This window comes from Rhinopithecus bieti, unplaced genomic scaffold (assembly GCF_001698545.2).
Source record: "Rhinopithecus bieti isolate Rb0 unplaced genomic scaffold, ASM169854v2 scaffold_35536, whole genome shotgun sequence".
NCBI classification, from domain to species: domain Eukaryota; kingdom Metazoa; phylum Chordata; class Mammalia; order Primates; family Cercopithecidae; genus Rhinopithecus; species Rhinopithecus bieti.
Genome location: NW_016814959.1, coordinates 788,362 through 801,419, shown reverse-complemented (window position 1 = coordinate 801,419; position 13,058 = coordinate 788,362). Strand labels below are relative to the sequence as shown.

Here is a 13,058-nt window from a genome sequence, read left to right as displayed (position 1 = left end):
ATCTCTGCTTGTATCTCTTTCCCTCATGACAATTTATGGAAAATAAATAAACCTATTTCAACAGAATATGAAAACTTTAAAAAATTCAAACCAAGAATTTTCTTGGGAATGGAAACATTTTAAGAACTGAAACTCACTTTAATTATGTGCTTTTGTTCTAGGCTTAATAGATAATTCCGGACTGAGGTTATTTTATACCATGGATATAAGGAAATATGATGCTGGGGTAATTGAGGCTGGCCTCTGGGTGAGCCTCTTCCATACCATCCCTCCAGGGATGCCTGAGTTCCAGTCTGAGGGTCACTGTACTCTGGAGTGCCTAGAAGAGGTATGCAGCATCTGAGTCTGAGCTGCTCTCTGCAGATTCATCAATGCTCCTAGAAACTATGGTGTGAAAAATTCTGTGCATGTTTACTATCAATTCCTTTTTTGTTGACACACTGTGAAACCATTATTGCAATTTTAGTAGGACTTCTGACTGCTTTTTTAAATCTTGAAGCTACAGGAGTAGAACTCTAAAGATAGAAATAGTTGGCAGGAAAATTGACAAATGGGATTTAATTAAACTAAAGAGAGCAAAAATAACTAACATAAAAAAAGATATTGAATAGGAGAAAAGTATAAGTATTTAGTAATGACAATTTTCACTTAAAGTTTTTTAATGAAAATATTTCAACATGGATCAGACTGTTTATGAATTATATGATATTGTGGTTGAGTACAGTATGGCAGACTGGCGAAGTGGAAAGATTATGCTCTTCCGAGTTATTTAGGCCACAGTTCATAATTCAAATTGCCATGACCTCTTTTACAAGCTGTAGGACCATGAGTGATTCACTTAATTCCATTGACCCACTTTCACTTTCTTATCTGGAAAAGTGGGAGTAATATTCCTTTTAAGAATTTGGGTTTTCAGGTTACTAACATACAGGAATCTTTTTGCTAAGAGTGTTTACCACCTCTTATCCTCCTAAAAGAAGGAAAAAGGAGGATAACATGTATAAATGGTCTGGGAGGCCCCTCATAGGCATCAGCTCCCCTACTTTTCTCCCGGCAAATGTTGCTTCACAAGGAGAACACTAAACAATCCGAGTTCAAAATGTTTGGCAGTTCAAGCATTCATTTAAATTGCTTTAGCTTTTCATCTCAGTTGTCCCTCCAAATGTGTTTGAATGTGAACTGTCTGAACATGCATTTCTTTGGGCTAATCGGGTCTTCCTCGGTGTCCCCTGCAGGCTCTGGAAGCCGAAAAGCCAAGTGGAATTCATGTGTTTGCTGTTCTTCTCCATGCTCACCTGGCTGGCAGAGGCATCAGGCTGCGTCATTTTCGAAACGGGAAGGAAATGAAATTACTTGCCTATGATGATGATTTTGACTTCAATTTCCAGGAGTTTCAGTATCTAAAGGAAGAGCAAACAATCTTACCAGTATGCGTGTTTTTGTTCTTTTTCATTGACTGTTATAAAAGTCATGAGATGTATCTGCTGAGATGTGGCAAGGTTTCTACTAGTGAAATGAATTTTTCCTTGTGTCGGTATTCTTAACACCACCCACTGTGGGTGTTGTACAACCCAGATGGAATGTGTTTGATTTGTTTTCCAAAATTGAAACTCATTTTTCTTATGATTCCCAGGAGTAATTCAAGTTGCTGACTGAAAAATAGAAACAACCCCAAATAAAATCTCAGGTTCTGAGGACTGAACATTACTCTTTTTTTATATTTGACATTCCAGTTAGTGATTCTTTGGGTTGCAATTCCTGCATTGGTAAAATCAGAAGTGTCTTTATGCTACGTTGACAAGATAGGATATTTTTAGAAGTTTTATTTCAGTAAAAGGGAATGTAAGGTTAATTATTTTATCTGATAAAGCTATTTGGATGTAGCTAATTAAACTATGCTGTGTGATCCAGCTTGACACATACTTGAGGTTATGGTGAAGGAGAGAAGAGAATGAAGGCTTTAAAAAGGTTATAATGCTTTGTTTTCTCAAATTTTTATTCCATGACCACCAAGTTCAATTGTAGTATAATTTTCTCCCCTTATTTTACTTTGAAAAGTCAGATCCCTATACCATTTATAAAATGAGAGTAATGGCAATATCTTTTCTACGTGATGCTGGAAACAGGGTTTTTAGATGGGATGAACTGTCAAGGAGAAGACATGGCACAATAGGATGTAAAAGGAAAGTTGAAAAAAACAGAAGAAAGTGATAAAGAGGAAAGGGATCTTCTTTCTACAAATCCATAGCTTTGGATCTTAGAAATTCTTTGATACATCCTGAGAGTAGAAAGAAGAAGTTTAAGAAACAGTGATCTTGTCAAGGTTCTTAAGGACTACACTCTATTTTATTATGATGTCTCTGGGGCTTTCCAAACAGTGTTATCTCAGAGCTTCCTAACTGATGCACCATGATTACAGCTTAAGTGCGATGAGATACTGATCTCTGGGCCCTCTGAGTGGCGTCGCAGGGAGGTCAAATTTAAGGGTGAAAGCCCAAAGATGGCAGCCTCAGGTCCATGAATAGCTTCATCTGCTTACCTTAAAGGGGAAACATAAAAATGTTACCATTTTCCATGTGTATTGTTATGTACAAAAGGGTGGAAAACACTAGAACAATAAATATCTTTTAATTTGCCTCACAATTCAATTGCAAGGAAATAAAGGCATGACTTGAGAGCTTTAAAGAAAATAATGTAAATGAAGAGGTGATCTATGTCTAAGATTTATTAAGTGTTCGTTTGCTACTAATGACTGTGTGTTATGTCATTTAATCTCCTTGTAACAGCTGTGAAAAAAAAATCACTTTTTTTTTTTTTGAGATGGAGTCTCACTCTGTCACCCAGGCTAGAGTGCAGTTGTGCGATCTCGGCTCACTGCAACCTCCACCTCCTGGGTTCAAGCAATTCTCTGCCTCAGCCTCCTGAGGAGCTGGGATTATAGGTGCCCACCACCATGCCTGGCTAATTTTTGTATTTTTAGTAGAGATGGAGTTTCATCATCTTGGCCAGGCTGGTCTTGAACTCCTGACCTCATGATCCACCTGCCTTGGCCTCCCAAAGTGCTGGGATTACAGGCGTGAGCCACTGCGCTGGGGCCAAAAATAAGAACAATTTTTATCTTTAGGTTTTAGATGAACAAATTATGCCTGGGTTATATGTAGGTCATCCAGCTAGAATGTTGTGGAGTCTGACTGAAACACAGAGGGTATTATTTATTTGCTTGCTTGTTACATTAGCAAACCTAGAATTAAACAGATCAGAGGTCTTCTGCTGAATCAAATTACTTGGTGCATCCATTCATACAGGAAATATTAACTGTTGATGTACAAATGTATTTGATAAATAAGCCAGCATAAAACTTCAATCTGAAAGCTTTTACTTTTATGTTTCAGGGAGATAACCTAATTACTGAATGTCGCTACAACACGAAAGATAGAGCTGAGATGACTTGGGTAAGAAAACTTTTATTATTATTAAAGTTCATTTATGGAGAGAAAGAAATAAACTTGATTTTAGAAGAAACAAGTAAAAGCCATTTCCATTTGGAAAGAAAAGTCCTAAAAATCTTGAGCATCAAGTATCATAAAAGTGACATCAAAGATGTTTCAGCATTTTCTAAGACTTCAAATTAACTAATGATATTATAGTATTAAATAATATTTGGAGTGTAATTTATTGACTCTTTCATTAAAAGCTATCCTTAGTCTTTTAATTTTTCTCATCTAACATTTTTAAAAGAACTGTGGTCATTAATTGACTGTATGCTTGTGTCTGGATCAGATAAATCCAGACCTCCAAAGGAAGAATGAATTTCATGACCTCGAGGCCTCTGACTCAAAGAGAAATCTGGTCCCAACAGATTTATTGGGGGAATTCCACCAAGCGTTCAAGAAATAGATAATTCATGTCTTACTCAATCTCTTTCAGGAACACAAAAAGAGGGAACACCTCCCACCAAGTCATAAAATGTAGTTAACATAACCTTAAAACTAAAACTTCACAAGGATAGTATAGAAGGGGCCAGTAGTATGCACCTGTTGGAAATAACTTGGACAAGAGCTTGAAAAACCAAATCCTTCTTAATATACAAATCTAATGATAAGACCAACTTGAGTTTAGCTAAGGAATATAAAATGGATTTAAATGAGAAAATATATTAAAGTCTTCTACATGAAGATATGGAAGGAAAAAGACATATAATCACCTCAACAGAGGTAGAGAAAGCAGTCATAAAATTCAAGTTTATTGTTGACAGGGGAGACATTTAGCAAGCCTGAAAGAGAAGGGAATATCTTAACTAGGTAGAAGTTAGCTATGAAAAAGCTATAGCAAATATTAAATTAAATGAAATACCATAAGTGTTTTTGTCAAGTTAGGAAGAATATAAGAGTATTTGTCATCACTACTTGTATTCAACATTGTACTGGAAAAGAAACGAAAATGAGATATAAGGTTCAGAAAGGAAGAAGTGAAGAAGCAAAACACGTTATTCACAGATATTGTAGTTTTCTGCATCAAACCCTCCTCCAAATTGATACTATCTAAAATTAATTGCATTTCAGTGTATAAGAAATTATCTCAAGAAAATACAATTTAAAATAAAAATTAAACAGAAATAAAATCTAACACTAGATGTATTTGATCTCTGTAAAAAAAAGTATAAATCTTTATTGGGAAACATTAAAGAATTCCTAAAGACAGTAAGACATACTGTGTTCATGGATAGGAAGGCTCAGTAAAATAAAGAAAATACTTCTATTCAAATTGGCCCATAAATTTGATATTATTCTAGTAAAAAAAAATCAGAGAAATTTTACAATTTGAGATTTTGGTATCCTAGCTAAGAAATCTTTACTGGACCAAGGCTGCAAATATTTTCATCTATTTTTTGTTTAGATAAACATTTTGCTGTTTTAGCTTTTACGTGGAGCAAGTTGATTCTAAAATTTACACAGAAGAGCAAAATGTTAAAAAATAGACAAGACAAAACTAAAAAGAACAAAATAGAAAACAATCTACTAGATAAGAAGGCTTATTTTAAAACTGGTGATTAATACAGTATGCTTTGAGTCACAAGTTAGAAGATTTGGAACAGAAGGGGCATCTCAGAAACAGACCTACAAATTCTGCAGATGGAAACTTAGTTTATGACAGACATAGCACTTAGATAAATGGAAAAGGATAAACTTTTTATTAAAGGATGATGCTGGCACTATTGGATATCCCTGACATAAATAAAACTGAGTCTTAATTTTACAAAATGCATAACAATCAATGCCAGATGTATTAAATATTTAAATGTGAACAGCGAAAATTTAAAACCACTGGAAGAAAAAGTACCTGAACATGTCTTCATGACTTTGGAGTAATTAAGAATTTTTTAAGCAAAACATAAAAAGCACAAACTATGAATAAAAGATGAATGAATTTGACTACATCAAAGCTTTTGCTTACTAAAATAAAACACTATTAAGAAATTAAAAAGAGTTTTAAGCTGGGAAAAAATATTTGCAATACATAGATTAACAGGGCATTAGTATCCAGCTTATAAAACAAAGTCCACAAATCAGTAACAGAAGAGAAGCATACAATAAAATAGGATAAGAAAAAAGCATTTCAAAGAAATAACAACCCATATAGATAATATAAATATATGAAAAGATGCTCAATTTTGTTTAAAACCAAAATCATGCAAATGTAAACCAGAGTAAGATATTTTGCACTCACCGGTTTGGCAAAATTTAAAATAGCATTTCCATTGTGCTGAAACTGGAACACTTATACATTGCTAGTAGTGATTTGAATTTGTCAAACCATCTTGGGTAAAAACATGGCATTATCTAGTAAAATTAGAGATTTATATATACTCTACTCAATTCCATTCCTATGTAGATTTAACCTTGGAATTACTTTTGCAGAATGCGTTTCAGGAGAGAAATTCATAGCTATTCATAGTTACATGTAATAATATAGGAATGAAAAAATTCTGGAAATATCTCAAATACCTGTCAAAAGGAGAACAAATAAATGTGGTATTATATAATGAAACAGTGTAAAGTCATGAAAATTAATGAATGAAAGCTGCCTGTATTAACATGAATGTATCTGAAAAACAAATAATGTTGATCGAAAAGAAACATGAATGTATCTGAATAACAAATAATGTTGATTGAAAAGAGCAAGCTTGTAGCAGAATATATATAGTGTGATATTATGTATGTAAAGTTCAGGAAAATTAAGCAATATATTATTTGGGGATACAAACTTCAATATACCGAATGTAAAGTGTACTGAAAAGCAACAGAAAGAAAAAATATTAACCTAGTAATCACCTTTGGTTGAAATGGGAAGAAGAGGGTTAGAAACTGGACACACACGGGGTAGTCAAGATACTGGTGTTGGTTTTATTTTTTTCCCATGCCTTATGTATAATTTTTGTTGTTGAAATATTTTACTAAAGACATAGTAAATAAGTTATTATTGTAGTGGGTATTTTGGTGCACTGTCTTGATACCCTCTTCAGGGCCAACACAACCAAACCTCAGCCACTGGGAATATCAGATGACAATATGATAGTTAACAGCGGTGTACCTCAATGGAAATTCCCCCTTGGTATTAGAGAATAACTCCTTAAAATTATACTCCCTACAGTAGGAGAGCCAGCAGTCAATGACTAGTTGATAAGAGGCTGCAAAGGCCCAGGTTTCTTTCTACAATTTGGTACAACTCTGAACAGCCATCCTAACTTAAGGATATATTAAATACAGCATTTACTGAGGCATCAGATGCAACTTCATTTGCAGATCAGCATCTCCCTTTGCCTAATCCTGCCTTGCTCATCAAGTGCAAAATGTCATGTTTGTGCAATTAGTAAAATCATTGTATATTAGCCCCTACATTAATTTAGAATATAAACAGTATTAAGTTTTTCACCTTTGTTTTTGAAAGTTGGATTTTGTTGGATACATAATTCTTGGTTGGCAGTTGCTTTTCCTTTGCAACACTTGTGAATATATAACTATAACATCTCTTTGTTACTTCCATCATTTATGATGAAATATCAGCTGTCAATTGTATTCTTGTTCACCTATATGTGATGTGTCATTTTTCTCTTGCTGCTTTCAAGATTTTCTCTTATCTTTGGTTTTCAGCAGTATGACTGTGATGTGTCTAGGTATGGCTCTTTTTGTATTTACCTTTGGCTTTTGTTGAGCATCTTGGGTCTGTAAGTTAATGTTTTTCATTAAATTGGGGATTATTTCAGGCATTATTCCTTTGAATATTTTTTCTACCTTTTTGTCTTCTTCCTCTCATTCTAGAAGTCCAATTACATGTATTTAACATAAATGAAAACATACGTATATGTTAGACATAAATGCTAGAATATTTAATATTGTCCCATAGATCTCTGAAGTATGTTCACTTTTCTTTAGTCTTTTATCTCTCTATTATTTGAATAGGACAATTTCTATTGATTAATCTTCAACAGTGATATTTTCCTTGCTCATCTGAAACCTGCTGTTGAGCTCATCCTGTGAAGTTTTTATTTCGTTTTGGTACCTCTCAGCTATAGAATTTCTATTTTAAAATGTTTTCTTTCCTGATTTCATTCCTTCTCTGTTCACTCATTTTAAGATAGTTGCCTTTAATTACGTGAGCATGTTTTCTTTAACTCTTTGAACACTTTTTAAAACAGCTTTATTGAACATATTTTTATCTGTTTTCAAGTCATTGTCTGATAAATCCAGCATCTCAGTCTTACAATCCATTTCTACTGACTTTTCTCCATTGAATATAGACAATAATTTCCTGTTTCTTTTCCCGCTTAATAATTTTTGGTTGAAATTAGACATATTAGATAATATGTTGTAGTAACTTCTGGATTCTGTTCTTTTGAGGGTCTTTAATCTTTTTCCAAATTTTAATAGATAATTAACTACCTGGATTCAAAAATTGAAATATTTCTCCCCTGTGGTATGCAGCTGCTAATGTTTATACACATGAAGACAAGATTCTAGAAAATTCAATTAAATCAGAAAAATGTCCTGAAAAAATTCCTGATTGATTGGTATTATGCTAACCAAACATCCTTATGATTCTCTGAAATGTTCACTGTGTTGAAAAGTTTACATCCCATCAGCAGAATTTATTAGGTTATTTAAGAAAGGCAAATTTTAAAAGTGGAAATAATTCTATTATTTTTTAATTGTATCACTACCTTTTAAAAGCCAGTTTTTTTACTTTTCAGCTTTAAGGTTTATTAAATTTTAATACTGGAAGGAACTGTATGACATTGATGACTTGTGTGCTTTAAATGTCAAAGTCATACTTTGCTAAATAAACTCTCTGTTTTCAGGGAGGACTAAGCACCAGGAGTGAAATGTGTCTCTCATACCTTCTTTATTACCCAAGAATCAATCTTACTCGATGTGCAAGTATTCCAGACATTATGGAACAACTTCAGTTTATTGGTGTTAAGGAGATCTACAGACCAGTCACGTAAGTAGTAAATGTATTTCATGATAGGGTAATGTATTTCAGAGAAAGATGGGCTTTATTGTCATGCTGGATTCATTACCACATTATAGACATTTTTATGCACTCTTTGTTCTATTTGATTACTTTTAACTGGGGAGACCAAGTAACCTTTATGATTACTATGTCCAGAGTCCCCAAGACCACCCCCAGGTTCTGTGATTTGCTAGGAGTACCTACAGGACTCAGCAAATAGTTGTATTGATGGAAAACATTTATTATGGTGAAAGCATACAAAGCAGAAAGAACAAAAGGAAAAGCTACGTGAAGCGAAGTCCAGAGGAAAGCAGGCGCAAGCTTCCAAGAGCCCTCTTCCAGTGGAGTCACACAGAATGCACCAAATTCCACCATCATCAAATTGTGACAACATGTATGGAACGTTGTCTATTGGGGAAGCTCATCACAGACTCAGTGCCCAAAGATTTTGGGGGGAACTAGTCATACAGGTGCGCTCTGCCTACCACTTACTAAAATTCCATACTTCCAGATGGAAAGCGGTGTTCAGCATAAACTGCATTGTTGCACAGTCTAGGCACAATGAGTCACTCTTATCATTAAAGAAAGTTTATGTCCATATAGGAAATCGTCTACTATTTAAGTGTCCAGGCACCTGCAAGCAGGCCTTTCTGAGGTGGGCCTATTAGGTTAACTCTCTAGGTACAATTGTACTCTTTAGGTACAATTATAGGAGCTATTTAAGATATAATAAACAAGATTCATATTATCCCTGCCCTCTTGAGATTGTATTCTGGAGTGAGGGAGAGGTAATAAACAAAAACAAATATGATATTTTAAATAGTAATAGATGTTATGAAGACAAAACAGTGAAGGAAGTATGTAGCTGTTGTCAATAGGATAAAGAAAGCCTCTCTGGGTTGATGATATCTGAGCGGTGACCTCCATGATAAGGAGTCAGCTATAGAGATATGCAAATACTGCAAAGGAAAGAGCCAGTGTAATGACCCTGTGGTTAGTCTGAAACTATCGTGTTTGTGGAGCAGCAAGAGAGTGCATTTGTCTGGAGAAGAGTGAAGTATGGTAAAGAATAAGTGAAGACACATGAGAACAGGTGGGACCAGATCGTTTAGGACTTTATGGGCAACATAAGGCCTTGGGGCTTTAAGGGAAGCAATTAAAGGATATAAACAAAGTCAGTTTGTCTACTATGTTGAGAAAGGACTCTAAGAGGGCTAGACTGGAAGGAATAACAATCAGGAAACTATTGTGATTGTCTAGTTGAGGGAGGAGGGTCACTTGTGCCAAGGTGATGACACAGCTGATGAGACACGTTCCATTCTGGTTACCTTTCAAAAGGAGCACCCACAGGCTTGCTGATCAATGGCATCTCAGGGAGGCAGTGAAGGACAGAGCAGAGTGTGAATGGCGTTAGGGGAACAGGCCTGAGGATGATATTGAGAATTCTGTTTTGGATATATTAAGATTGATGTATCTATTCTTACTGATGTCAGTGAGAAGAATTAGAATGACTGGTGGAAATTTGGGGATGGCTGAATTTGTTTTAATATAAAGAAGAATTTTCTAGTGATCACTGCTTTTCAAAATGAAAGGGACTGATGTAATTACGTAATTAAAGAAAATATACACATAGAGGTTTTTTTTGGTTTTGTTTTTGTTTTTTTTGAGACGGAGTTTCACTCTTGTCGCCCAGGCTGGAGTGCAGTGACGCGATCTCAGCTCACTGCAACCTCTACCTTCTGGGTTCAAGTGATTCTCCTGCCTCAGCCTTCTGAGTAGCTGGGATTACAGGTGCTTGTCACCATGCCCAGCTAATATTTTGTAGTTTAGTAGAGACAGGGTTTCGCCATGTTGGACAGGCTGGTCTCGAACTCCTGACCTCAGGTGATCCGCCCGCTTCGGCCTCCCGGAGTGCTGGGATTACAGGCCTGAGCCACCGTGCCTGGCCATACATAGAATTTTGAGACATGTATTTAAGGAGAGAGTGAAAAAATATTCAGTGAGGATATGGTAAAATGCAGATGATGAAGGAGAATAGAAATATGATCAAGTTTTGTGCCTACATATTACAGGATTATAAATTATGAACTGAGACAAACCCCTCTTTTAAATTAAATTTATCATTCATAGATAGGTTTTACTGAATTTTATGCAAACAACAAAATAACCACTGGAAGAAATGCTATTAGATATACAAATAACAAAATGCTTATATAAATTGGTTTATAGTTTACTAAGTATTTTCATATACATGATTTTATTTAATTCATTTTACACAATTCCAACAGGTAGAGCAAAACATGCAATCCCAGCTTTATAGGGGAGGAAACAGAAACCAAGAGATTAAGAAATTATTCAACATTATAGAGTACGTAATAAAAGGGAGAGTGGGGTTTGTATGTAGTCTCTGATCTCTTTCTCTCCATACAACATGAACATATAGGCCAATGTATAAATATACATAAATATATAACAAATAAATAATTACATATATAAACAAATTAAAACAACAAAATCCAAGCATCACATAAAATATCATTTTAAAACACTAGGATATAATCTTGGTTTTCAAATATTGATGTTATATTGTTCCTTACTTAGCCTTGAGTAGTCTTTTCCCATTTAGAATATGTTTTACATATTGAATGGAAATTTTCTAATTGATGGTTAATTTGAGAGAATGTTAAAAGAAAAGGATATTAAAAGCTGTATGTTTGCAAGATGATTGAAATGCATTCTATGGCAATTTTTTTTAAGTTTAAATGGTATGAAGCCTCTAAAATGCTCAGCTGCTGTTTCCCAATGAGCTCTGCCAGTGTCCATAACTTTGGTCTCCCTCAGGAAATACTCAAGTTGGGTTTTCATCATTTGGAAAGACAGGAAGAATCGCCTTACAGAATAAGGCTACTTTTGAGATGTCGTTCTCCAGTGCCAAAAAACAAAAGGACAAAACCCATTTAACTTCATGGTTAAATTTATTCCTCAAAATTATGAGCAAAAAAGAGCCTCTATTTAAAATACATGTTTTGACTTTAGATTAGACATTCAAATCTAGTTCATCACCAAGTGACATAAATGATAGTGAAGGCCAAACTAACAAGGTGCTGGCTCAAAATCAGAATGAAAATGGCTTAGGTGCTTTTTTTTCTGTTTTGCTTAAAAGAATATTACCAATTGGTGTTCAGCATACAGTACTAAAAGGAATATCATATAACATATGAACAAAATCTTCTATTCTGTGCTTTTCATATAATGATTAATCAGGTTCTATAATTTATTTTAAACATTCTATAGCAATCCTAGGAAGGATTGATAGAAAACATGAGACAACTACGTCTTGTCTCCATTTTATTGTCTGTTCTCAGGGATGCTATTTCTGTCTGCCTCCTACAGATCTGGCAAGTCTTAGGGAAAACAAAAAACTCACAAAGATCAAATAACAAAATAGATAATGAGTTTAGATAAATTGTGTATTCCCTGTCGTGCCATAAATCAAGACTGAATATGCAGGTCTGGTGAGATATAAGTAATGGAAAGTTCCTGTGTTATTGGTTCTGTTCCTTAAAAGCATCAATAGCTGTTTCTCTTCCTCTGTGCAGGAAAATCACTTTANTTGGACAGGCTGGTCTCGAACTCCTGACCTCAGGTGATCCGCCCGCTTCGGCCTCCCGGAGTGCTGGGATTACAGGCCTGAGCCACCGTGCCTGGCCATACATAGAATTTTGAGACATGTATTTAAGGAGAGAGTGAAAAAATATTCAGTGAGGATATGGTAAAATGCAGATGATGAAGGAGAATAGAAATATGATCAAGTTTTTGTGCCTACATATTACAGGATTATAAATTATGAACTGAGACAAACCCCTCTTTTTAAATTAAATTTATCATTCATAGATAGGTTTTACTGAATTTTTATGCAAACAACAAAATAACCACTGGAAGAAATGCTATTAGATATACAAATAACAAAATGCTTATATAAATTGGTTTATAGTTTACTAAGTATTTTCATATACATGATTTTATTTAATTCATTTTTACACAATTCCAACAGGTAGAGCAAAACATGCAATCCCAGCTTTATAGGGGAGGAAACAGAAACCAAGAGATTAAGAAATTATTCAACATTATAGAGTACGTAATAAAAGGGAGAGTGGGGTTTGTATGTAGTCTCTGATCTCTTTCTCTCCATACAACATGAACATATAGGCCAATGTATAAATATACATAAATATATAACAAATAAATAATTACATATATAAACAAATTAAAACAACAAAAATCCAAGCATCACATAAAATATCATTTTAAAAACACTAGGATATAATCTTGGTTTTCAAATATTGATGTTATATTGTTCCTTACTTAGCCTTGAGTAGTCTTTTTCCCATTTAGAATATGTTTTACATATTGAATGGAAATTTTCTAATTGATGGTTAATTTGAGAGAATGTTAAAAGAAAAGGATATTAAAAGCTGTATGTTTGCAAGATGATTGAAATGCATTCTATGGCAATTTTTTTTAAGTTTAAATGGTATGAAGCCTCT

At 34.3% G+C, this 13,058-nt stretch overlaps 1 protein-coding gene across 2 annotated transcripts in view; it reads left to right on the top strand.

Moving 5' to 3' along the window:
• Nucleotides 1–13,058, top strand: part of MOXD1 (monooxygenase DBH like 1) — a 34,346-nt gene that overhangs the window by 4,372 nt on the left and 16,916 nt on the right. For both annotated transcript variants that reach the window (XM_017852801.1, XM_017852802.1), the window contains 4 exons: nt 162–328; nt 1,236–1,427; nt 3,393–3,452; nt 8,357–8,499. In XM_017852801.1, the coding sequence (XP_017708290.1) occupies nt 162–328; nt 1,236–1,427; nt 3,393–3,452; nt 8,357–8,499 (562 nt within the window). The remainder of the gene's footprint in view (nt 1–161; nt 329–1,235; nt 1,428–3,392; nt 3,453–8,356; nt 8,500–13,058) is intronic.